The sequence below is a fragment of the Curcuma longa genome, chromosome 11, assembly GCF_044706935.1.
Source record: "Curcuma longa cultivar G26 ecotype Majalengka, Jawa Barat chromosome 11, ITB_CL_G26_1.1, whole genome shotgun sequence".
Lineage (NCBI taxonomy): Eukaryota > Viridiplantae > Streptophyta > Magnoliopsida > Zingiberales > Zingiberaceae > Curcuma > Curcuma longa.
In genome coordinates, this window is record NC_133871.1 from 8,061,886 (window position 1) to 8,089,827 (window position 27,942).

Below are 27,942 nucleotides of genomic sequence, written 5' to 3' on the forward strand. Positions count from 1 at the left end.
TCATTTCCCCGCTCGCCATCGCCACCCCCACCCCCAAACTTCCTTCTTCTTCTTCCTTTTCGTCCCTTCGGCACCGTCAACTTTCGGAGAAGGCAGAAGAAGAAGAAGAATGGATCAGCAGCAGCAGCAGCAGATCGCCGTGATTCTTGGCTCGGCGGAGTCCGGCCCCTTCGAGTCATTGATCGGTCAGTTGATGTCCGCGGCGAACGAGCAGCGCTCCCACGCTGAGTCGCTCTTCAACCTCTGCCGCGACCTCCACCCGGACGCCCTCGCCCTCAAGCTCGCTGCCGTCCTCCACGCCTCCCCCGCCCTTGACTCCCGCGCCATGTCCGCCGTCCTGCTCCGCAAGCTCCTCACCCACCGCGACTCCGACGCGCCGTTCTGGCCCCGCCTCTCTCCCGCCTCCCAGGCCTCGCTCAAGTCCCTCCTCCTCGCCGTCCTCCACCAGGAGCCCGACCGCTCCACTGCCAAGAAGGTGGCCGACGCCATCTCCGCCCTCGCCGTCTCCCTCCTCCCGGACTCTGCTTGGCCTGATCTTCTCCCGTTCCTTTTTCACGCTGTCTCTGCCTCCGACACCCCTCCTCGCCTACAGGAGTCTGCCCTCCTCATCTTCGCCCAGATCGCTTATGTCCTCGCTGACGACGCCTCCTTCATCGGCTCTCACCTCCCCACCCTGCACACTCTCCTTCTCGCCGCCCTTTCCCACCCTTCCTCTCCAGATGTTCGCGTCGCTGCATTGTCTGCCGCCGTCAACCTTGTCACTTCCTTGGAGTCTGCTGCCGATCGTAACCGCCTAGCTGACCTCCTCCCTGCCATGATGCGAACCCTTACCGAGTCTCTCAACTCTGGTAACGAAGCTACCGCTCAGGAGGCCCTCGAGCTCCTTGTCGAACTTGCAGGTGCAGAGCCACGGTTCCTTCGTCGTCAGATTGGTGATGTTGTTGGAGCCATGATGCAGATTGCTGAGGCAGATGGACTCGAGGAGGGTACACGACACTTGGCTATTGAGTTTATCATCACCCTTGCTGAAGCGAGGGAGCGTGCCCCTGGGATGATGCGGAAGCTCCCTCAGTTTCTTAGCAGACTCTTTGCTGTGCTCATGAAGATGCTGCTTGATTTAGAGGATGATCCTGCTTGGTACACTGCTGAGGTTCAGGATGAAGATGCTGGGGAAACTAGCAACTATGGTGTTGCGCAGGAGTGTCTTGACCGTCTTGCAATAGCAGTTGGTGGAAACACAATCGTTCCGGTAGCCTCTGAGCTGTTACCAGCTTTCCTGGCTGCGCCTGAGTGGCAGAAACACCATGCTGCCCTTATCGCCCTTGCACAAATAGCTGAGGGTTGTTCAAAGGTTGTTCCATGACCTTTATTTGATTTATCTGCTCTTTGTTGAGACATAAATGTTGTTTTATTTCAAAAGTCTTTTAAAGTGTTGTTCAAGCAGTGCATTTTGTCAACACACTGTTATAACAATTGTGTACACGTTCTGAAGTTGACTTTATTTCTGTACTGTGCAGGTGATGTTAAAAAATCTGGAGCAAGTGGTGACCATGGTCCTATGCTCCTTTCAAGATCCCCATCCTCGTGTTCGTTGGGCAGCAATTAATGCTATTGGACAGTTGTCCACTGATTTGGGGCCAGATCTGCAAACCCAGTATCATCAGAGGGTGCTTCCGGCATTGGCATCAGCAATGGATGATTTTCAGAATCCTCGTGTGCAGGCAAGTATTTTGGAGAGTATTAAACTTTCTAATTTAAGCTTGTGTTTTCTCCTTTCAATCATAGTTGAACTAGAAAAAGAAATTATGTGCACAGATGAGTTTCTTTGTGGTATGTCATGATAAATTCATCTCATGATCTCATTATATATTTCAGTATGTGAGCAGAAAAAAATTGTCCCCTGTTTTCCATCTTTTGTTGATGTCTTTAAGTAGTTCAGCTATGCATTAGTCTGTGATAAATCCACTCATGTTTATCTCAATAAATTAGTTAGCTACTAAAAAAATATTCACTAGGATGTCTGGATGTTGATGGAAGGGATTCTGCTAAAACTTTTAATGAGTTTTTTTCCCAACATGTAAAGCAATTTAGGGGTTAGTTATATGTTACAAGGCCTAATTTTTTTCTGAAAATTGATTTTTATCTTGCAGTTCAGCTTGATGGACTTTGATCTTATGGTCTCCCAAATTAATATTAGTATTCTTCATGCATTAAGCTGTAAATGATTGGTGTCCTATTTCTGATTGATCTGCATTTAATTATTGTTGGTTGCTTTGAAGTGAGTTTTGGCCCGTCTAGCCCTATACTATTGAAATGAAATTCTTAAGTTCTAGAGTGTATGCATAGTGATGATAGAAGTATCATGTCATGATACACTGTACGTCTGGATACTAGTGCCTAAGCAAACTAATAGCTCAAGTTGGGATCATTATTGTGTTTCTAGTCATAGAAAAGAACTTTGATTTCCATGGTTTCTGACTAGAATTCTAAATATGCCAATGCATGTATGGGACTGTCCTTTGAATTTCTTGCTAATTTTGTTTGCATTTTTCTGAAAGACAAGTTGAATCTGTGTCTAGTGTTGGAGTCATTTAATACTACCATAGTTGAGAAGTTTAATATTGGGGTTCAAGTTAGTTAATGTAGTACTGTGGATTTAGCTATCAAAATTGCAATCAAAGTTGGTTGATTAAATAAAATTTTATATAAATTAAACCAAATAAATAAATGCAATTTGAGAAATATGCAATATTGAAATACTCTGTTTTCTTTCATTTTTAAATCTTGAAGAGCCCTTACGCAAGAGGAAATGATGGTGATTATTGAAATGCATGGGACATGTTGCTTAATGACTATTAAACATATTTTTATTTAGAAAATAATTATCTTATATGTTGTTCGAAAGACTTCAAATGTAGTTTCTGCAAGTCTGAAGTACTGAATAATCCCACTGATCCATGATCGAAAAATTCAATTGACCCACTATGGATTAGTTGGATCAAAATATCACACAAAAATTGGTTGCAATTTGAGGAGCAAAAGAATCTATGGCTGTTTTCAAAATAAATTAGACTTCACTTGATTCATTTGTTAAATTTGAGGTTATTCCCAAATATATCCTTTGCTAGATAGGGTTAACGTGAGGGGCTAGATAGGAGAAAAGAAGAAAAACCATAAGTTAAAGGCGACGTAGATTTAAGCAAGGATAAGTAAAGCATCAAGTGACGGAGGGGGCAAGGTGTTTGTTGCAAGAATCAGTTGACAATAATGTAAAAATTTGCCGCGCTTAGGGTGGTCGATTTGAAAAGGTTCATGATGTAGTGTGTTGCTAGAGCCTTGATGGATGAGCAAGTCTGCAACACAAACGACAAAATTGGAGATTGCTTCATCTAACAGAAGTAGGTGAATGTTGATATCTAATAATGCAAAGCCAAATTGAACCCTAAAGTTGCATAGATAATTGGAACAATAATGATGAAGCATATGGATAACTATCATTAACTAAGGGTTTTTTTTTGTTTTACTTGAAAGATGATCATTATACTGAAGAAAATACTTTTATAGACTTTAACCCTAACTAAACTAGAAAACATATATGGTAAATCTGGAAATACAATTAACTCCATTAAATTCCTACTAAATTATAATATACTAAACTTTTGACATCTAAAATAGAATAATTATAAAAATCAACTATGATCTGAATTTCAAGTTGATTCCTTTTCCTCATTTGCATTATCTAATTTGCAAATTAAATCATATTTTAATAGATTAAATACTATTAATTACAGTTTACATTGATTACTTTGGTCCCTTTGTCATTGCAGTATCTACTCTACTTAATTCTTCATTTTTTGTAACTATGCAATCTATTAATTGTTTTGATCATGTTTATACCGTTTGAAACTATTTGCTCTCATTTTATCATCTATTGGAGCTATTGCCTAATTCCTATTTTATTTTATGCTTTCTATTATCCTTGCACTCTTAGGATTGTCACCTTCTGGACATGGTTGCTAATATCTCAACATGCTGATCAATAAAGTATTATGGCCACTCCACAATCTCATAAAAATTTTCTTCTAGCTGAAGGAGCACACATCAATTCTAGACCTGCTGACTCAGAATATTCTCCATTTCAACTATCCATTATCTTATCCTATTAGTGACATCAACAATATCTCCTTGAATAATGGATTCAAATTTAGTTTCAAGAATTGTATGCCCATCCATATTAATTGTTCCCTTATTCTTCTCTCATTATTGAAACTATGACGCATATATCTAGTTTCCAAAGTTTTTCTCCTGAATTAAAGCTCCAACTTTAATTCTTTTATACTTTCATCAGTCAGCACAGCATTACCATGAATAATATTGCATGTGAATGACAACTTTTCAGTGCTTGTCACTCTGGGTAGAATAATGAGTAGCATTTTTCATCTCATTTAATTTCCAAGCATAGGCCAAAGCAGCCAGACAAACTTAGGTTGGCTTTGGGAAATATTTAACATAACTATGTGTATGTAGCATGTATAACTATCTGATTCCAACAAAATGCAAGTCTTCTTTTTTTCTTTGATTTTTCTATTTAACCATTCGCGATGATTTTAAGGCCATGCTAGCTAAGAGTAGGCTTCTTCCGGTATTTAACTTATTTTCTATGAAAAAACACTTTGTATAATTAGTTAAATTAAAATTATCCCAAAAATTACAGAAACACATGGTTCTTGCGGTATTGTTCAACCACCATCTAGCATGCAGCATGCTGGTATTAGCTTAACATGTCAATTTATCATGCAGTTTTATCCTTTTTTTACAAGTCATGGCCAATGTTAAAGTCGGTTCTGGTTGTCCTAAACATTGAAACATAGTAAAAGCTATGAACTTTATTTTGTAAGTTGATTCTACTTAAGGATTTCCTATTTTTCCATCCCCCCCCCCCCCCCCCCCCCCCCCCCCCCCCCCCCCCCCCCTTTTTTTTTTTTTTTATTTTTTGGAAATAGGATAGGCAACATGGTCCACATAATCAATAATGGGATCAGTAATCAGTTGGCCCCAAAAACTAATACCATCAACTCATGCCGGCAGGATTGTTATAAATGGAAATGAAGATAATAGTTTTTACAATGGAAAAATTTAAACATGAAAATAAAAAAAGAAATGTTAATTTCAGATACAATTACTAGTTGTAATACATTTAAGTATTTAACTATTAATTTATATTATAATACCAATGATATTATAAAGTTTAATTATGAATCTTAATATTTTTTAAATTATCAGATTATTAATGTGATTAATGAATTTAGAATATTACTACAACTAATATCATCTTATGTGTTTATTTAATGTTTAATAAATATGTAATTGTCATTTTCAATTTATTATATAACAAACAAATGATATTATTTTGGAGCAGATATATAATATATTTCTAATTGTAATTTGCTACCATATTTAGCCATGAGTTATACTTATCTATGGTTTGGAAGCTCGTACTGTATGGGCAAAATGGTCGAAATGTATCGTTATGGTAAATCACTAAAACTCGATGTCACTCGGCATTAAGGTTTAAAATCTTGAGTTATGCCGTAGTTTCGGTTTTTGATTGAAAAGATGTTTCGGTATCTTGTCGACGCTTCAATGCATGATGTCGATGACAAATTGAAGGTTAAAGAAGGAAGGAGATGAAATAGATGAAGGAGACATTGTCTGTGCTGAGTGGTATCAAGTATTAGTAATTTACCGGAACGATATATTTTGACTCTTTCACCTCGACATGGTACCAGATTTAAAACCATGCTCGATACAGATAATGTCTTCTTCCAATGTTTCATCTCCTTACTTCTTCAACTTTAATTCATTACTGACATCATCCATTGAAACATCAGTATGATACCGAAACAGTATCGTTTCAGTCAAAGATCAAAACTTCGGCACAACTTGAGATTTTGAATCTTGTGCTTTACCCATTGATTTTCCATTATTTACTGCTTACTTGTGTATTATTTTATAAGTTCTGCTTGATGGCATAATTAGCAGTTTATATTTTAATGTTATGATTGGAATTTGCCTGCTGTTTCTTACTGATTATTGCTTGGCATTTTGTCTTTCATGTAATAGGTAGATGGGTCTCTAAAGTTCTACACTTATTTGCTAAATATCCAAGATTCATTATCAATTATTTTTTGGATTACATGCTTTTTTTTCTAAAAAAATATTTTAATCCTTCATTCTCAATTAGTATATATTAATTTGCAGGCTCATGCAGCTTCAGCTGTTCTAAATTTCTGTGAAAATTGCACTCCTGATATTTTGACACCTTACCTAGATGGAATTGTAGGAAAGTTACTTGTTCTGCTACAGGTATCATGCCAATTTTCCAGTGATCTCGTACACTTTGTGTGTCTGCTTAGTTCTTGGTTGGTAATTTGTGTATAAATGTGAATGCAATTGGTTTGTTCAGAATGGGAAGCAGATGGTTCAAGAAGGAGCTTTAACAGCTTTAGCTTCAGTTGCAGATTCATCACAAGTATCTATCATAGCCACTTTCGTGAAGCTGTTTAACATATTGCTTTGACCACACTAATTCAATTGGTAATTCACAATGCAGGAACAATTTCAGAAGTACTACGATGCTGTTATGCCTTACCTCAAAGCCATATTGATGAATGCAACTAACAAATCAAACAGGATGCTTCGTGCAAAATCAATGGAGTGCATAAGTTTGGTGGGAATGGCAGTGGGCAAGGAGAAGTTCAGGGATGATGCTAAACAGGTACAATCACATTTAATTATCCATTTTGAAAGTTTTTTGATATTTAGTGAACAGCAAAGGTGAATGATTCTACCGTAAAGAGGATTATAAGCCTATTCTTTACAGTAAGCTATTATACCCCACTATTGATTTTTAATATGAGAAATAGAGCTTCTGCTCTGAGTGAATGAAAAAGTTAAGGGGTGGGGCCATTATATATATGTATATATAACTTTATATATTTTTAAAAATGATAACAGAATTTCACTGCAAATAGTTTCAATTTTATGAATGTATGCCCACATATTTTTACATATGCATGTAGGCATGTAAATACAAGGTCCTAAAGACATTTTCAGATGGCAGGCGGTCAGCTTATAGCACACACTCGTTATGTTAGGGCATGTGCTTGAAATTCAAAAATATTAAAATAATTGTTAATTTGATATAAACATTACAAATGACTAACATATATCTATGCAACAAAGTATACAATCAGAACGTAAACACATTCACGATCACAATAAACAATTTTATTTAGTGTTATATGCATATTTTATCCATATTATTTTTGTCAAAATATGGATATATCTCTTTCATATGCTTTTTATAATTTTGGTATTTGTTTATCTGCAGTTTATAATGAAGAAATTTCATATAAATTTTTTATTTCTCACTACAATTTTTTATATTTACTGATTATTGTTATGCTAGGTAATGGAAGTGTTGCTGGCACTGCAAGGATCACAAGTGGAGACAGATGACCCTACTACGAGCTATATGCTTCAGGTGTATATGAGTTTGTATAAATCAATGTCAGGAAATGATATTGCTATAGCTAACTTTTAATTTTCAATTTCTTATGATAGGCATGGGCCAGGTTATGCAAATGTCTAGGGCAGGATTTTCTACCATACATGAATGTTGTTATGCCTCCATTGCTTCAATCTGCCCAACTGAAACCAGATGTAACTATCACATCTGCAGGCTCAGATGATGACATAGACGATTCAGATGATGAAAGGTTTGATTCACTCAAAAACATTTTATTTATCATGCTCTCTCATGCATGCTTATTGGTCACTTGATCTACTAAGCTTTTGCAAATTTTGGTATGCGAAGGATGAAATGTACTCTGCTCCATGAAGCAGATAGGATATTTTTGACAGCATGCTGCATTCATATACTTCAATTACTCTTAATGCTGCATTTGTTGCAGTGTTGAGACCATTACTCTTGGAGATAAAAGGATAGGAATTCGGACAAGTGTGTTGGAGGAGAAAGCCACTGCTTGTAACATGCTTTGTTGCTATGCTGACGAGCTAAAAGAGGGCTTCTATCCATGGATTGATCAGGTCAATTTTGATCATCATTTATCGTTTCTTATAAAAAATGATATGGAATTGCATTTCTTGAGAGCTAATTTTATACAATGCAAATTAATTGTAGGTTGCCCCAACATTGGTACCTCTACTTAAATTCTATTTCCATGAAGAAGTAAGGAAGGCTGCTGTTGCAGGTATCGTTGTGTGTGTGTGTGTGTGTGTGTGTGTGTGTGTGTGTGTGTTTGGTGTAGGTTAAAATAGAGTTATATGTATACTTTCTTGTTTCTAGCTATGCCGGAATTACTACGATCTGCAAAACTAGCAGTTGAAAAGGGGCAAGCTCAAGGTCGTGATGAATCATATATTAAGCAATTATCAGACTACATAATTCCAGCTCTTGTTGAAGCATTGCAGAAGGTTATTCTAAGGCAATGGTCTTGATCTTTTAATGTATGTGGTTATTGATATTTATTACTGTGATTCTCTTATTGCAGGAACCAGAAACAGAAATCTGTGCTAGCATGCTTGATTCACTGAATGAGTGCATGCAGGTACGTCCTTGTAGCAAGGACTTTATTATCATTTATTCTATGGACAAGGAATAGTAGTCTGCTTGGAATATCACATCAAGATTCACGACTAGCTTTACAAGACATTCAGGAACACTATATACAAAGCCTTTATAAGCCCTGCCTTGCTTTTAGTCATGAATACAAGCAAAATGGGGACACTCATAAACTTCAATGTGACAAACCAATATTTCACAATGAATTCCAGTAGGAGGGGCATTATAGAATTGTTTTATTAAACCCTGCCTTGCTTTTAGTAGATGGCATCTCTTTAATAGGACAAACGCCTAAAAAGGAAAAAACTAGTATTTTCTCCACATTCAGATGAATAAAATCTGTGTTTTTTATTGCCATTTATAAGTATTGTTATTTATAACCATGATCATTCCACATAAGCATGAATTGTAGAGTCTTTTGTTTTTTCCTAACTCATTAGTCAACTTGCAGTATTATAACTAGCAGCATCATTAGTTCAACTTACTGATGTTTATAAGGAGAATAACAGCTGAAAGGACATCTTTTAGTTTTCTGATTGGTTTTCTACTGTGTATATTATTTTATACTTCCAGATTTATTAGAGAGACACTTGTTAATTTTATTTACTTGGATTTAGGTTTTTGTCAATATGCTATTTAGCAAAGGATGTAGGATTGTGATGTCTCTTCTTGTCATTTTCAACTTTCAAAATCATGATGCCATCCTTGGCAAAGGGTTGGTAAGACAAAATACAAAAACCTCATTTTGGAATGAACTTTAGAAACTTCCGCATGGCTTTAAAAAAAAAGGTCGTGGACGAGAGGAGAGTTGAAAAATGCTATATCTCAAACATGAAACATATGAATATCTGAATTTCCTCTCTCTCTTCTCTCTCTCTCTCTCTCTCTCATCCTAGTTCTGGATGTCATCCATTTTCTTGCAGAAAATGGATGACATGTACGAACTGTATATTAACAATATCATGATTAGATTTTTTCCATCTCAAGTTGAAAGACTAGATAACCAGAAGACCATTGATCTAAGTTTACTTGATTATTAATACAAAGAATCAACTGGATATGAAGGGAAGAGATTCCTCAATGAAAAGTGTATTGGGAGTTTGACAAGCATTACGTATGATAAGTTTAATTAATTATTATGGACCTTTTATTTTCATAAATTTGAGTATAATTATTATTATATATATTTTAATAATTTGCTGCACATTTGCCTTCATTATGTATATACAATATTTGTTGACTTGCCTAAATACTGCTTATGTTTGTTTGTTAAAACCTCGCCAGATTTCCTTTTTTGTACATATAATTGACATGCTACATCTGAGTTGTTCAATTTTTTTTTTCACTTCTATGCAGCTAAGTGGATCACTTCTTAGTGAAGACCAGGTCAGAAGCATAGTTGAACAGATAAAACATGTGATAACTGCAAGTGCAGCTAGGAAAAAGGAAAGGGCAGAAAGGACCAAAGCTGAGGATTTTGATGCAGAGGAAGAGGAAATCCTCAAGGAAGAAAATGAACAGGAGGAAGAAGTCTTTGATCAGGTTATTAATGTAGACTGAAAATTGTCACTTTTTATGAATTTGTACAATATCCTTTTGATTGAAAGTGACACATTATTAAGTAACCTGTGAAATCAATTTATTGAATATTTATCAGCTTCTCTGGTTAATCCAATTCAGATCGGGGATTGCCTTGGAACTCTAATTAAGACCTTCAAGGCGTCTTTCCTTCCGTTCTTTGATGAGCTCTCTCTTTATATTACTCCGATGCTGGTATGTTCGACACACTCTTGCCTATTACTCCAATATCTTTGTTGATTACAACAGTTTGCTTTTGATCACCATTTTTTGATTTTGAAGGTAGTTGGATTTTGAAAATATTTTTCTGTTGTAATCTTTTGCTCCAGATGCTATGCATTTTTCCTTCATTAATTGAATTTTCCTGATAAACATCATGAGCTAGTTGAAGTAGAAATGAAGTGTGTGTGTGTGTGTGTATATATATTGGAATCACCAAGACATTGAACAGTAAGACAAACTGAAGCTTTTTTGGGACTAATATGTTTTTCTAATACAATTGTGGAAAAATTTATCTTATCCTAATTTTTGATCCATGAATTAATATTGTATTATCCTATGAATGGTGAAGTTTTTGCAAACTGATGGTTGCTAAATACCTTGGAATCTGGGATCAACTTCTATGCTGTCTACTAATGTTCGTTCCCCTTGTTTGAACTAAATCTCTGTTGAGTTTTACTGATACTGATATTTCTTTGTCATAGATACACCTCTATGCACATCATTGTTGTTCATTAGAAGGTTTATTTTGATATGACTTCATTCTTACAGTTAAACCTTTATTTTTTTTGTTTTATGATGATTTTGGACCGTCAACATAAGTTTTCTTATGCTAATTTTTCTACTTGCATGTTGTTCTTGCTCATTAGGTGTAATTTCTTTTATTTTCAATTTCATACTACAGTTTCCTTATCTCTCTTGCTTTGTTTTATGATGCTCTTGGACTAGTAGCAACTAATTCCTCTGTTCTGCATACCAATTCATTTACTTTCACAAACTTCTAGTTTAGCATTTTCTTCCATTGTCTTTTGTGCAGGGGAAGGATAAAACACCTGAGGAGAGAAGGATTGCCATTTGCATCTTTGATGATGTTGCAGAACAATGCCAGGAAGCCGCTCTTAGGTATGATTGTCAGTCAATTTATTGTTGTCATGCTTGTTTATGTACAACAACACAAGTATCCAATATTTCTGTTTTCCAATTTGACAGATATTATGATACCTACCTTCCTTTCCTTTTAGAAGCATGTAATGATGATAATGCAGATGTTAGGCAGGTGAGGACTGATCCTTCCTCTTTCCTATCATATGTACTTGTGCTCTTGCTATCCATTCAGCACATATGCATATAACTTCAATGGAAAATGGTTGTTATTTCTAAGTAATCATTTCCAGGCTGCTGTTTATGGTGTTGGTGTTTGTGCTGAATTTGGCGGTTCTGTGTTTCGGCCTTTGGTTGGAGGTAGCTTTACATATAAGATGTTTTTTACATTCAAGTTAAAGCCTCAATGCTGCTGCTAATAACAATTTTATCCGATATTTCTTTTTGTACGCAGAGGCTCTCTCTAGTTTGAATAATGTGATTGGATATCCTGATGCATTGCAACCAGAAAATGTAATGGCGTATGACAATGCTGTTTCAGCACTTGGCAAAATATGCCAATTCCATCGTGATGGTATTGATGCAGCTAAGGTATTGTTATTGCTCATATTTCTTTACAATTTTTTTTTGTGTGTTTTATGTGCTTTATGATTGCCAATTTTGCTGTTTCCAGACTTGGCAAAATATTTCAGTTTTCTTTTCTTTATAATTGTGTTGCCTTTCTTCTTTTTTTGTGTTCTGGCATTTGGTAATTGTAATAAGCTAAAGCATCCCAAATTATGAACTTTTTGGTTGCTAATGGATGATATTATTTAGGTTAGATAAGGACATATTATGCGTTTGCTTTATTTCGGTTTTCTGCGTGTTGCATCTCATCTATTTTAATCATTAACATTTCCTGATGCCAAACAGGTGCCATCTTAGATTGAATTCGCAGGAGAATTATAAATATTGTTTGAACCTTTAAGCTTATTTTTCTGAAAGCTTGCTTATTACAACATTGTTGGTTTTCAATTTGCCTTTTCTTAAGACAATGTTGTTACTTTTTTCTGTTCTTTTGCCCTTCATTTTTCTTGTACTGCAGAATATTAATGAAGCAGATTTTTTTTTGGGTTCGATCAAAGTGAGATTTATTGACTGACTTCAGTTACAGTTGAGGGTTGCATGGACATTCATGTCTATGCTAGAAATCATGCTGGTTATATATACTTTGATATGTGATCTATTCAGTTTTAGATTTGAAATTGATACTATTTTATAGGAATTATCACACTGTAGAATTATAATCTTGTATAGCTATTTGATTCCATTTTGTTGTTTCCATCAAAATTATATTGTCCAGAATATGCATACCCTTTGCATTCAAAGGGTATATTAGTCATTTTCCATGTCCTTTTATGTTGTCTAGATTTTACAATTTGCAGTCACATTATGATCATTTCCCAAGTTGGCAACATCTTATAATCATCTGACTTGTGCTACTCTCTTTTTTTGAATGGATTTGTTGAAATGACAACATTTTCTACATGCTACTTTTGCTGCATACTTGCCAGGTCGTCCCAGCTTGGTTGGGTTGCTTGCCAATAAAGAATGATTTAATTGAGGCCAAAATTGTTCACGAACAACTTTGTTCAATGGTCGAAAGGTAGTTAGCACATCATGAATTGTGACTGGAAATATATTAAGATTCTATGTTTCTCCATTCCTTCTGATAGGTATATGACATTGAAAATTGACCCATAGATTTTGTTAACAGGTCAGATAGGGAACTTTTGGGTCCAAACAATCAGCAAATTCCAAAAATAGTTGCTGTGTTTGCAGAGGTGAGTACGTCAATTTCTGGTTGATAACAGTCTAATCTAGTTGAGGTTGGACACTACAATTATACTCTGTTTTCCTATTCACGTACTATTCATTCTCATTCCCCCAGCATAATCCATCCGTTCCACTACCAAACACAACTTACAGCATGCAGCCACAAAACCACAAGCTCTGTAGCTGAACTAGGATCATTCAGATTTCGTTTGGTTTTTCCTGCATTTGGTGGCAATTGGTTCAATTCCTGACATGGAAATGTTTTCTTTTGTTTGTCTAGGTCCTGTGCGGAGGGAAGGATCTGGCTACGGAACAGACTGTTAGTAGAATCATCAGTCTCTTGAGACAAATTCAACAGACACTGCCACCTGCTGTTCTTGCCTCAACCTGGTCCACCCTGCAGCCTCAGCAACAACTCGCCTTGCAATCTGTATTATCTTCTTAAGTCACTGCCTGTATCTCTTCTTTCTTCTGGTCCGCATGTGGTTTCCCTAGTCTGCAACATTTTCGCTATCTCATAGTATTCTGTGCCCCACTCGTCGAGTTTATTAAAATATGGGCGTCTTGTTGGTTGAGTTGCTTTTCGTTCGCAAGAGAATTTTGTAATTTTGGTGGGATTGGTGTACAAAGTGACGGTCATCACATATTTATTTGAGTCCGCGGTGTAGATTGTGGAGGGTTGAGAAAGATTGTATTTTGATGGATATTTTTTATTTTTATTTTTATTTTTTGGTTATAATGGGAGTCCTTGCCCACATGTATATTTCCCCCCCTCAATGTGAATGCTGAGCGTGTGATAATATCATCGTTTGTAGCCAATGAGACACTTGTCATGACATGTCAACAAAGCATATATTAGCGTATAAAATTGGTGCATCAATGCCTACTAAATTAAACAGGTTCACGTTAGAATACAAAATTGGCGTACTTATAATTTGCTTTTATATTCTTTTAAACAGGTTCACGCAGCACTCGCGACGTTGCTAGACTTGCTGCCGGAGTTCTTACTGCCGCCGCCTATGTTCGTACTATCTCCGTTCTCGACGTAGACAATGCCTGATACTTCCGATCTCTCGTCCGCCGGCGGTGGCTTAGGAGACGAGACACCTGCTCCTCCCACAGCTCCACCTGCAGATCCTCAGCGCCGGCAGCGGTCGTCGGCTTCCCCGACGGCGGCGAGGCCACCTCTGCGAGTGTGAGGCTCGGAATCTCGGAGCCTTTGAGGAAGGATTCCGGCATGTCCTTCCCTCTGAACTCCGACAGCCATCTCTTCACATCTGTTCCAGCCGTCGACATCGCAGCACAAACTCAGAAAAGAAAGAAAGAAAGAACTATGTAACGCCCAGATTAATTAAGCAATGCCTTACCGCGAAGATAAATGCGATCTCGCCGGAGACGACGGATTTGGAGAAGATGCGGGTGCTCGATCCGGCCGTCGCCGCGACTGAGGAAGTAGACCACGTTTACGTACGCTCCTCACCATCCTCCTCCACCTCCACCTCCACCTCCACCTCCACCTCCAACTCCTCCTCCACCAAACTCCGACGTTGCGTCCATGACGCAAGTCTCCGGCCAACATGCGGCCATCTGTCTAATTCACAGCAACGTTTCTCGAACCGGGTCTAGATTGAACCGGCGGAGTGATCCATCGCTCGGTCGTTCTAACGGTCAAACCGGTCGACCTAAAAAAATATTGTAAATAAAAAAAATTGTATTTTACTCCCATGGTTTATATTTTTTTTTCTAAAAAGCTACTAATTAATGAAATCAGCTTAAACTTCTAGGTTTCATTTCCCTTCTCTTTAAATAGAGGAATATCTATATGGTTTAAATTTATATTTTCTAAAAAAAAATGATAATCCCAGTAGTCACATCTCTGGGGTTCCCACGAAAGTTTATAAATCGGGAATATCTATATGGTTTAAATTTTTATTTTCTAATACACTGTTTCTTGATCTTGATCATGTAATTAAATTAATGTAATATAAATTTCCATATATTTTCATAATGATATTTTTGTAGGCAAAAAAAATATTAAAAAATATCTTTAATTTATATCGTTTAACATTAATTAGAGAATAATGGGTTTTAATTTTCATTTGGTTTGGTGATAATATTTAGAAGCTAAATTAATTTATCAAAGAACGAAGAAAATCTTGTATTTATAATGGTTAATATTAGAAAATCTTTTTTATAAGGCATAAATTTATGACCACAAATATGAACTTAATGATATTTTTTTTTGTTAGAATAAATCTTTAATTTATAAGCAAATAAAATGATAAAAATATATCTTTTTATTTTATATAGTTTAACATTAGAGAATAAAATATTTTAATTTCCATTAGAAGTATTTACAAGGGTTAAAGTTAGAAAATATTGTTTATAGGACATAAAACAACAATAAAATTGTAGTTAATGATCATATTGTTAACCACAATAAAATGGTTAATTTTAGCTCAAACTATATATAAACAAAAGAGTATACGAGTGGTACACCTACATAATCTCCTATTCATTGGTTCATAGTGAAAGTCACCCTTCATTCGTTAAGAGAAACGTGCACCACCACGTAAAGATACGAAAAACATTAGTATTTAAGGGGATACAAACTTGACAACTTCATCAATTGACAAGTTTAATTTACTCAAAATGGCAATTCGTTCCCTTGCACTTGCTACCTTGTGCCTCTCCTTGACCTTCCTTAGCTTCGCCGGCAAGGTTGCTTCTTCGCCGGCCATCATCATAGAAGGACGTGTGTATTGTGATACTTGTCGTGCCGGTTTTGAAACCACCGCAACCACATACGTTGAAGGTAAAATTATATATATTGTGTTTATATAATTAAGGATATTTAAATCTCATATTAATCCAATTTAATTACTTTACTAAATTAAATGAATAAATAAATTAGTTCTTTTATTTAATTTTTAATTATATATATATTATTTGGAATATAATTAATAGGTGCAAAAGTGAAGCTAGAATGCAAAAATTTTACGACTGGCGAAGTGACTTATACGAGTGAAGCAGTGACCGATAAGTCAGGAACTTATCATGTCTCAGTGGAACACGATCATCAAGAAGAAACTTGTGGAATGCTACTAGTCGAGAGTTCTCAAAGTGATTGTTCAGAGATCAACGATGGGAGGAACATTGCCCCTGTCGTAGTAACTCACAATGTTGGAATCGCTTCGAATGTTCGATATGCCAATTCTTTAGGGTTTTTGAAGGATCAACCACTTCCCAATTGCGGCCAAGTACTTATGCAATATGCTTTGGGTACCGATGAATGAGCGAGCCAAGATGAATGAATGAATGAATGCTTGTAGCCTCGAAGGGCTCATATTATTAGCATGAATAATTTGTTTTTATTATTTATCAAACTTCTAAATGGAGAAATTCGTTTGTAATATGTTTTATTTATTTCGTTTATTTATCATGTAATTAACATGATGGATTAATTTGTCAAATGGAGAAATATTTATTTTTATTTTATATGTTTATTTATTGAAAATGAATTTATGAGTAAGAATGATTCACTAATTTTTCTGTGTATTTAACATCAATTTAATAAAATAAATAAAGAAATTGCCCAAACATCTTGATCAATTTTAAATGTAAATGCTTTATGAATTTTTAAGGAGGATAAGGATGGTTTTCTTCAAAAATGAAGATGACCTTTTTTGGTAAAGATTGTAACACATAATTACTCTATCTTTACAACATTATTTTTCTTATTGCATCTGATTATTCTTATCAAATAATTACACATATTTATTTACTCTCTCTTGTTTTTTAAAAAGATATATTTTTATGTGTTGAATAAATAAAATTACTTTTATAATAATTTCATATTTTCTTATGTTGCAATTATTTTTTTTGCAAAATCTGTGAAAAAGTGAAAATCAGATAATATTTAACTAACTTCAACCCTTGATTTTAGAAGGCCTTCCTCTAAATCAATCATTTTTAATTTATTGAACATGACAATCAAAATGTCACCCAAGGTACATTAGGAATTTGAAAATTTTACGATGTTAAAATGTCTATTATTTTTTTATTTATCTTAATGATCTATGAAAAATTTTCATAAAGTCGAATTGATTATCTCCAAGATTAATAAGATCGTAAAAATTAAATATCTAAATTATAAAAACAATGACAATCAAAATGCCTCTAGGTGAAAATATAAAAATTCTTCACTTAAAAGTCAAGAATATGTTTAGGTAAAGTCACTGATTTTAGAAGGGGTACTCTCTAGATCAATCATTATAATTTGTTGAACAATTAGTTTATCCATTGTTATGGCAATCAAAATGTTTGAAATTGGCCTTCATATTAAGATTGAACAATATGCAATTCATGGAAAAGCTGGTAGAGAGGGTAATATCCAAATTATAAAGAAGTTAATTAAATATAATTCGTATCTCTACAAAGAACTTTTCGTCTTATATTTAAAAAATTCACTATAGCAAAGAGCATTAATAAATAATAAAATTATTTTTAAAAAATAATAATAATTTTTACCATGATTAGGGGTCATCCACTGAAGACATGTTTTACATGCAAAAATTATTTTTTATAATTGTTATTTTTATCTATAAATAAAATAAATTATCATTTGTATCCCAATTTTACAATTGTAAAAGCCCACTATAGTGAATTATTATAAATTTTTTCATGTAAAGTTAATGAAATATTGTTTTTCTTTTATAAAGATTAAAGGTATGGAACTAATGATAATATCATTTGTGACTATTTGAGAAAGAACAATATATAGAGATGAGAAAGAACAATATTTTTTTTCCCATCACATTAATGACACTATAAACAATACAATCGCCGCTCACCCCAGGATTAATCGGACGACATGGATACTTAGGCTATTAAAAAAATATGCAGCAATCAACCAGCAAGAAAAGAGTTGAATTGAGAACGAGCAAATTTTATTCAAAGAATAAAAACTACACTAAGTATTAATTTAAATGTAAGCATAAGGCAACATAAAATAGTTTCAATTGTTAACACAAAAAACTGAAGCATATTGAATAAATTGGAACACAATGTAGATCTATGCATCACTAGATCTTTACAGAAATCTTTTTTACCCATTATCTATCAGTCAAAAACAAATAATCCAGAAAAAATTATTTGCACGTTGATTTTTTAAACCTTGGCATCATCACCATTTACAAAGGGGTGAGTTGAATGGCTTCAACTCATATGATGTTAGACTGCACAGTAGAATCTTAGGAACATATTGTTGATGTTCTATTTGTTGCAACTAAGAAACAACTGGTGCATGTGCATGAAACAGATGGTCTTGAGGCTCGAAATCAACTCATGAATCGAGAGATTCAAAGTTGCGCGTGCATGGAACATCCATTTCGTTCCGCGTTAAATTATGCAAGAAGCGGTTCAGCCAGTGTGACTGAACGGCCGTCAGGTAGCTTCATGGTATACGTGATAATTGCAGAAATAAGAGCACAAGTTGCAGGAATCACTCCCAGGCCATACCTTGTTACCGAGTAGCTGATATCGTTGCCAAGTTTCCCCACCAGATCAGATGATTCTGAAGAGAAAAGGGTTGTTGTCAGTTTAGATCTAATTAATAAACTGGAAAGGAATTTCTTTCCTTTGGTAAAAGATGCAAATTGAATAAGAACAGAAAAGATGAACTTGAAAGAGATAATCTTATAGTAACAACAAGTTATTCTGATGGTTAGAAAAGGACAACAATCTGATAAAGAAAAACAGAATGAAGGAGGCTTTGATGGTTAGATGAAATTGAAAAAAGTTACTCACGGGAAAAAAAATGGGATCCTACAAGAAAGAACCTAAAATGAACAAGACATTGCAATTGAAGGCTAAAGCAGTATTCTTCAACATTTTGACATAATTATAAAAAAGTCTACAGAAGATACATCAGTCTGATAATCATGAAGCTAAAAACATCAAGCTTACTACCAATGAGAAAAAGCAATTGATGGGTCATATGGACCAATTAATATAGCATGATCACAAATGTAACTTGCTTATCATTTTACCTTGATAGGACTCAAGAGCATATAAAGCAAGGCCACACGATAATTTATCAGCAAAACTTAGTGATCCATACACAAATCCACTTCCATTTAGATCTTCACCAACCAGCATGCTTTCCATGCTAATTCCAGTAACCTGCCTCAGAAAAAGAAAAGGTAGATACAAGTGACAACTTTAACATAAGTGAGTTTATAGTATAACCAAACTTCAGTTTACAATCCCAAAGCTAATATATAAAAGGAAAGCATGAGCCTTTAAATAGAAAACTACATTAAGTAAAAAAATGCAGCTTCTAAGAAGCATTGAAACATAATTAAAATTCAATATCAAAAGGTTGAAAGTCAAGGTCGACATAGATGAGAAAGAAGAGCTTAACTACTATGGAATTAACAATGTACATTCAATGTAAATTTGTATGGAGATCATAAGCAGTTTAACTTACAATGTTGTATCTAGAAGTTGGATTAATTAGTATTAGCAATTCAAGAATTGTTTTTCTCTATGTAGTCTCTAACTATTTCGATTTTGAGGCTCCTAATGTAATTATCATGGGTGTGAGTCAGTAATCCATTATGCATATATAAGGTTCCCAATGTAATTGTTGAAGTTCATGGGCATGGACCAGAAATCTGTATCGTCTATATATTAAGATATTTTCCTTCCTAAATGGCTAGCCATTTTGGAATTATATGGACTTCAGCCCACTTGAGCAACATATTAAAGTTAGATTCATACCTACGTGACATGGAAGGGCATGGGGGGATTGAGTCTCCCATGGTCTATATTTACTAAGAGACTGTCTCCTTTTAAAGTGAGTACTCATTTTGAGATGGAATAAACTCCATCAATTCAACAATATCAACAGTCTGCACTTCATGTGGGGGCAACTATAGGTTGTTCCACTGGAATAGATCACATGATACTGAGAAGCTGACACTGACTTTGAATGGGCTTGTTGATGATGTTTTAGTTTAGAGGGAGAAGGGATAGATAGGTAATTTCATGAGAGAAAAAAGTTGATTTAAAAAAAAACTTAATAGGTTCAAAAAAAGTTGGGTGTTTAACCTTTCCTCACTTTTCTCCCGAAGAAATAACATTTTACAAAATTTATCTTCCTCACTTCACTAAAATTTCTCTCCCCTACTTTCTGTCCCAACAAATAGTGAGCTAGGGAGAGTTACAAGTATGCAAACTTCAAAAGACAATCTACAAATATATTTCAAACCACATCGACCATTGTGCTGCATGTCGGTGCAGAATGCTATATCTCACTTGATACTAACTAGACAACACCAAATTTCAAACCAAGTACAGACACATCAAATGAGCAGTAATAATGCTTTTGTTTACAGTGAATTATCTGAAGTAAGAACTTTCAAAAGAAGAGTCTATGTTTCACAATGGATAATTGTTCTTTCTAGAATGGTGGTAGAGTGTTGTTTATGTTGATGATATCATGTTGACTGTTTGTCAACCTTGTCAGGATTCTATCTTGAGATGGTTAGTGACTAGTGAATAAACCAGTAGTGCTACTTCGGTTGATATGCCAGGAATGACAAATCATATAGTTTTCATAGGAGGTTTCCCCTTAGATTTTCTTTTCAAAATCCAATTCTTTGGGCTTAACTTGGACAGAATTTCCTACTTCACCTTCAAAAAAGAAGGAATAATGAAACACTATGTTGACTGCAGTCTCGTTAATTGAAATATATACTTTGGTTCTCCATACAAGTCATCAATTTGGGGCAAACAACCTCTTCTAGATAAAGGAGCCTCTTTTTCTTTTTTTCTTTACCAATATGATGTACAAAATGATATAAAGATGGATTTGTCAGATAGTTTAGTTTGGGCTTAAGTAAATATTTGACAAGCAACTTGAAGCTCTTGTGCCATGTAATGCAATAAACATACCATCATCAAAGCATTAGCAGCACCAATGATCAGAGATAGAGGGTACATCAGGTTGTGCATTCTGCCAGGAAGAACAAATACTCCTGCCCCAGAAAAGATCCACAGAATGGCTCCAGCAGTAAAGAAGATCTTAAGACGCAATCCAGACCATCTAATCTCCTGCATTAATTCCACGTTTTACTCTTGATATTAGAAATATTAAATTATTAACGCTTGCAAAAGATATCAACATCGACCTGAAGAACAACAGACACCAGAAAGCTGCAAATATAAATTATGGCAGGAACCTGAGATTAAAAGAGGAAAAGATTAGAATTTATAATCATGAGCACAATCTACTAAAAATTCCAATTAATATTGAAACTTTTGAAAAATCTACAACTAAGTACTTTCTACAAATAATCCATGTCATAAAAGTAGAGTTTTACTATTCATTTTAAACTAACCAAATATGTAATAAACCCCAAAGGAAAATTTATTCATGTTTAAGACATTGCAAATGATGCATTAAAATTCTTGTCTCGTCATAGATTTCTCTCTCTTTATTTGTCATTTGTTTATTCCTCTATTTTTCTGGAAGGGACATTTTCAAAGTGAACATTTTCATAATAGTCTATGCTATTACGATAACCAAATATGTAATAAACCCTTAATGCATCTTAATGAATAAATTTAAAAGTTGGACATTTTCATAATAGTTAATGCTATTAAGATAAGTGATCAGCTAGTCAAATCTAAACATGAAACTAGAGCTAAGGTCATGAAATTGCTCTCCTTACTTTTCTTTGTTATTCACGTGCTAATTCTCTAGTTTTCTCTCTGGTTATTACCTAATTCTTCTCTTATATCCAACCATGACCTAGCTTAATTGTGCAAGGAATGTTATCCTGAAGTAAGAGATCATAAATGTATGGCCAGATCCTTTCCTAATTAGCTCAGCTATTGGGACAAGAGAGTAGCGAATCACAACTAAAAATGTTGATATTTAGAATTACATAGATACATAAACATACTAATCCACATGCATTGTCAACATAATTGGTTAAAGTGGATGGTAAGTATTTTATCTCTTACCAATGCCTTTGATGAACGGCCCATACCCAATTCATTTGTGACATAAGAAGCAAGAAGTGCCTGACAAAAAAAGATGTTCTAAATGTCATTGCAAACCCCAACCAAATCATAAAATCAGAGAAACCAACTCCTTTTATTTGGATTTCAAATGCATTCTTGACAGCTAACAATCACAAAATGATGGTTTTCAGAACATGTATAATCTGATAACAGAAATTATGCATAAAGACTAAGATGAATTTTCATAGGTTGAAGATGTTTTAGGTTAATATAGTAGATTGGCCACTCAAAGCATGCATCAATAGAACATGAAAATGAAAGAAATATGTGATAACAGAATTTGTATATCATTTTTGAGAAAAAACAATGTTGAAAGAGACCATATCAAACAATTGCAAATAAAATGGGAATTCTAATTTTGCAAGTTCATGCAGAAGCTTCCAAAAATTTGCATTGCCAAAATATATCCCACGAAACAATTCTTTATTGAAAGAAGCAAAGAAAAATCTTGCTTTGTTAAATATAACATTATCAAAAAGATGAATTGTTAGACTATATTAGGTGGATGCCCCATAACACCTCTACCATAGAATTATATTATTCCTCTTCCACTCCAACTTACTCATTCTTCTTAAATTCAAGAAAATATGAAATTATAAGCAGGCCAACATGAATTTTTCTTTTGTTTTTTCAATTACATAGCTAAATATGGTTAGCTACATGTGTTCATAATATAACAAGTAACATAGTAAAACAATCTGAACAAATCATAAGCTCCCACCACCATGAGAAATCAACTGCAAGAAGAATAGAACATTCATTTTCAAATCTTAATTGACAACACACTAGCAAATGGAAACATGTTTACCTGTGAAACATTTGTCACTAGTCGGGTGAGCATATACACAAGGGCAACTTGATAATAGAGAATTTTCTTAAACCAATGGGTCCATGAGATACCAGAAAGCTTTCTACATTTAAATTGCAGTTTCAATCTGCATGACAAAAATGAAACACATAGTCTAAGTCTCTAAGATCGACATGTAGAGTTTATGCAAACATTAGCTAGTTTGTTAAAATCGTCTGAAGTAGGTAGCAGCCCAAGTTTATCACAAATTTTGGTGACATCGAACTGTACAGTTTGGTATACCTCATACTGAACTTGTACAATTCAACAGCTGAAAGAACTGGTACTACAGAATAATTGTAATAGAAGATGGGTGGAACATAGAAAAAAAACTTACTTTGGTTCTTTGGTTCCAATAAGGAACACAACTACGAAGCAACATCCAAAAAATATGGACGAGTATGCAATCCAATGGTACTGTACAATAAAAAGGAGATATAAGATAAAAGAGAGAAATAACAATATTTGAGAGTCAATGTGAACTTACCTGGATCGTGATATCAACAGAGTCTTTAGCATAGATACTGAACACACATAATGCGATTGCATAAAGACTAAGATTGGCCACCTTCAATGACAATAAATTGAAACAAATGGTTTTCAGTAATTTGAACCATATCTAGCATCAGATCACTAATTGCAGAAGTTTGACACTTTGACACTCAATAAACAAGAGACAATAAAAGGCATATAACCATTGAGAAGGCATTGCGACAACTTGCAAGCGAAACTCTACTTGTTGGATTAAGAGTCATGCAATTCACCATTGACCTTGAAAAAAGGAGGAAAAACCATGGATAAACACTCAGATACAGAACAATAGATAACTAAAAAGAATCTTCCAAGAAGAGCATACATGTGCGAAACTTGCGTAACAGCCCAGCCTACATTGAAGATTGCAGCAAAGGTGCTGTAACCAATAGTTTGCAATGTAGTGGAATTACTGCCCATAACTTTACAGGGAAGGCAGCTACCAAAAACTGATGAAAAAGAGACAGCCACTAATAATGATCCACCAGCATGCCATAGTTTGAAATGCCCATAGCGGTCTATCTGTTGCAACAAATACACTTTTCAGAAAAAGTGTCACATTGTATTTCATTAAAATTTAGAAATCGCCCAATTCAAGCTAGTATGCTAGAAGAGTTAGACGCTTATGAGCTTTTCTTTCACCACAGTTTCTCTATAAGATTTTAGCAGGCTATTAATGTCAGTACCAATCCCGTAGGAAAAAGGCTATAGTTGCATTAGGCTTAGACAACATGAGTTAAAAATTGTCTAAACGTATAGCTGACCTTAAACAGTTAGGACAAACATAACTGATGACAATGGTATGATGACCTCACGCATTAAAATTCTTTTTGCTGCAGATATGGACTCAAATACTATCATTTAAGGAATGAGATAATATCATTTAAAGAAATTTAAGAGAGAGTTTATCCTTCTAACTATTCACTTTCATGTTCAAATTCAACCTGTTAAATTAGCTTTTATAGGTCAGTTACCTCGTAAATCAAACAAAGAAATGCTTGCACCATTTAATCAAACAGCCCAAAGTTGTCATATAAACACAATTCATTGTCAAGGAGATTTCTCAGATAGGTGAATCCCATTTATGAGTTTCTTTTGATATGTTTATGGTTCATGGTAACTCAAGTTGCATTAAATCACTAGGAAAGAAACAAATCAGATGTGAAATTGTGCCAATTCGTTGCAAGCAGAATAATAATACAAAGAAATTTAGCATTACAAATATAAGGAACTCTAAAATTATTTTGAAAAAAAAAGAATATAGGGAACTCTGAAAACCTATACATGGATATATTGTATGAAGAAGACGTCATCTATTCAACAATCAAAATCTGTAAACAATCAACTAACAAATAGCTAAAGTTATAGTGAAACTAAAGATTATACATAGAACAGAGGGCTCAGAAATTTGATCAGAAGCTAATAGAAGAATTTGACACAGTATGTTTATAGACAGAATGCTATTATACTTGTGATATAAATCTCACATGTCTATTGGAAAAATAAAATATATATATATACCAGCTCGCCTACAAATATTGTGGTGAAGGCATCAGCAACCTGGCCAGATAGCATGACAGTTGCCGCATCCCTGTAATATTTAAAAATTGGTTTACATATCACATACCTATTCTCAGTCTTGATCACCCAAAAAAATTTGGAAGTGTCTGTTAGGTAAAGAAAAATTAGAATAATTAAGATGATGCATTAGTGACATTAGGCAACATATCCACAAACCATTATATGGTTTCAATTTTGTCTAACATGAGACACTCCCTATTTCAGTTGTTCAAAGCCCAAACAAATTTGACATCTCTTTCAATTACTTTCTTAGTCATAAGCTGAATCCTATTAATCATATGCATGATTAAAAAATATAATACCATGCTGGTAATCACTGTCAAAACGTATTGCATTAGTAAATTAACAAAACTCAATGTTGATCAACGTGGGTAGTCTCTCGTGCATTTCTTGTGTCGATAAAAATTAATTTAATCAACTATCTAATTGTTGTATTCTTATTTTCATTATTAAGTGAAAGGGTATTAAGAAATAAAACTCATCTAAACTTATTTTGTCATATTTTGATGCATGCCAAAGCATGTCAAGTAAGACAATACGGGGACAATGTTGTGCCAGTCCAATCGAAGACTGAAACTTTAGCATGTCCCTAGTATGTAGTTTTGTGTTCTCTTCTTTTTCTTCTTCTTTGTCTCCTTCTTTCCTTCATCATGTATCAACACTCTGACATCATACCAAAATTATACTATTTCAATCAACAATTGAAACTTCGACATGGGTTGAAATCTTAATCCTGATTTTATGAATATTCTTGTTCCAACCTTCCCCTCGCCATGTAGAGATTCTAATAACCATTGATAGTTGAATCATTTGGGTAGTCTTTCACCTCTCCCAAAATTTTGTGTATCACATGCATGTGTTACTCTTCAAACACTAAAATCAATCAAAGTTCATCTCTATCTCTTTTCCACCACAGGCATGCAAGAATAACCAAATGCATTTTCAGAAGCTTGGTTTCCTTCATTAATGAAAACCAGAAATGAAAGGAGACAGAAATATGAATGGCTCTATAGAGAAGAAATTAAAGATCAAGAAGTATAATAAGAAAATAAAGGGATAAGGAAATGAAGTTATATTTACGATTGTCAATGAGTATATGGCACTACAAAACTTATGGAAAACTTTACAAGACCCTCTTATATATTTCATTATGATGTAACTTCATTCCCCCCCCCCCCCCCCCCCCCCTTTCTTACAGTCATATCATTTCACAAGAAGCCATGTCAATCTAAAAGAGAAGGAATAAACCATCAGTGATTGCCATAAGTTGTTCATAAATAACTTGTTTCTATGCTTTTACAATCAGTATGAATGAAGAAGAATGAAGATCAAAAGTAGCAGATATAACAAACAAATGGATTGAACATAGCACATTTAGGTGTAACAACAAATTATATGACATACTCAATTTAGTGATGACAAAAATATATTCTAACCGAAGTGACTTTATTCTGTCAATGTGCAAGTACTAATTGAAAGAAAAAGGAAAGATAAAAAAAAATCCACAAAAAAGTTGAGCAAAGGGAACACTGGAACATCATTCTATTACCTTGGACTTAATCCCATATTTGTCAAGAACAACAACAAATAAGTAAACCAACATGCTGATGTGATATCATTTAGCATGTGACCAACACCATATGATAAAGTAGCTAATCTTCCCAACGGCCGAGCATTTTGTGCTTCTTCTGACAAGTTCTCAGTAGTTGAGTGATGAACCATAGTAAAGTTTAAGGACAATTTTCCTCAAGAAAAAAGCAATTCTTAGATTCCCTACACAAAGGAAAAACGATATAATCAATTGCTTGGAAATTTAGATATAATTGGGAAACATTCATAAATAATAGTTATGCACAGACGCATCACCATATATTTAAGTTGTTAAGCCTCCATGGTTTTGTTATGCAAGACAAAATCAGTAAAGCTTTTCACAAAGCTTTTTTGACCTAAAAGATATTAGATTATATTAATAATGCAAAACATGCACGAACACTCGAAAAACAAAAGACAGAGCTCAAGTTAATTTGAGGAAATTTGAGAGAGTTAAATACTGAGTAAAGAATGAAAATTGTTTTTGCACGTCCCTTCCTAGCTAAGGATTGTTCCAACTGATTCCTAGACCTAATTCTAAGCCCAATTTTATATTAATGTGAACCTACAATCAAACTGAGATTAAAAGAAAGTAAATCCATCAAATTTCCGTCTTGCATCATGTACTCTCTCCTCGTTACAGAAGAAAATTTATCTCACTCAGAGTTTTGACGATACTTTTCTTGCGGATGACACACAATACCAGGACCAACTTATCAACCACAGAAACAGGGAAACAAAAAAGAACTTATTAGAAGGAATGAGTAGGTTTAAGGATCCTCAATAGCAAAAAAAAAAAAAAGTAGCTTTTCACAGATTGTAGATTCTCCACTAGCAACAGAACCCATGGCCACAAAGATAAGCACTTAAAGAGTATCTACCAAGAACCAAACAAGCATGTGTAAGAAATGCATAACATCGAAGCAAAAAAAAGGAGTCGGGCGCCTACCTCTGAGACGGGTTCAGAAATTTCGAACCCTAACCGCGGCGTGGAAGAAGTAATCTATGGAGAGAATTAAAGGAGTATAAATGCAGACTTGTGATTGCGTCGAAAGAAGGAAGGAAGATCGACCCCCAACAAGCAACGGCGCCGTTGTTCTTTTCGCAGCGTACAAACCTCCAGTCTTTACCTCCCCTTCCTCCCGGCGGATCTCTCCAA

The 27,942-nt window shown here is 34.6% G+C and overlaps 2 protein-coding genes across 2 annotated transcripts; one reads left to right on the plus strand and one right to left on the minus strand.

Moving 5' to 3' along the window:
• The first annotated feature begins 6 nt into the window (after window positions 1-6).
• On the plus strand, window positions 7-13,960 carry LOC141838465 (uncharacterized). Its single transcript, XM_074725951.1, has 20 exons — window positions 7-1,351; window positions 1,518-1,721; window positions 6,262-6,366; window positions 6,467-6,532; window positions 6,614-6,778; window positions 7,472-7,546; window positions 7,627-7,781; window positions 7,977-8,112; window positions 8,207-8,276; window positions 8,372-8,499; window positions 8,577-8,633; window positions 10,004-10,189; window positions 10,328-10,420; window positions 11,262-11,347; window positions 11,435-11,501; window positions 11,620-11,686; window positions 11,781-11,917; window positions 12,880-12,971; window positions 13,083-13,149; window positions 13,422-13,960. Exons 1-20 carry the CDS (start codon window positions 110-112, stop codon window positions 13,584-13,586), a joined length of 3,363 nt encoding a protein of 1,120 aa, XP_074582052.1. The 5' UTR covers window positions 7-109; the 3' UTR covers window positions 13,587-13,960.
• A 4,317-nt stretch (window positions 13,961-18,277) lies between these two features.
• On the minus strand, window positions 18,278-27,866 carry LOC141840637 (uncharacterized). Its single transcript, XM_074728685.1, has 13 exons — window positions 27,733-27,866; window positions 26,743-26,966; window positions 25,134-25,203; window positions 23,938-24,134; window positions 23,777-23,852; window positions 23,569-23,649; window positions 23,419-23,498; window positions 23,043-23,169; window positions 22,175-22,234; window positions 21,337-21,387; window positions 21,101-21,259; window positions 19,192-19,324; window positions 18,278-18,716 (listed from the first exon to the last, which is right to left on the minus strand). The coding sequence occupies exons 2-13, from the start codon at window positions 26,913-26,915 to the stop codon at window positions 18,547-18,549; spliced, it is 1,377 nt and encodes a 458-aa protein (XP_074584786.1). The 5' UTR covers window positions 26,916-26,966; window positions 27,733-27,866; the 3' UTR covers window positions 18,278-18,546.
• Window positions 27,867-27,942: the final 76 nt, after the last annotated feature.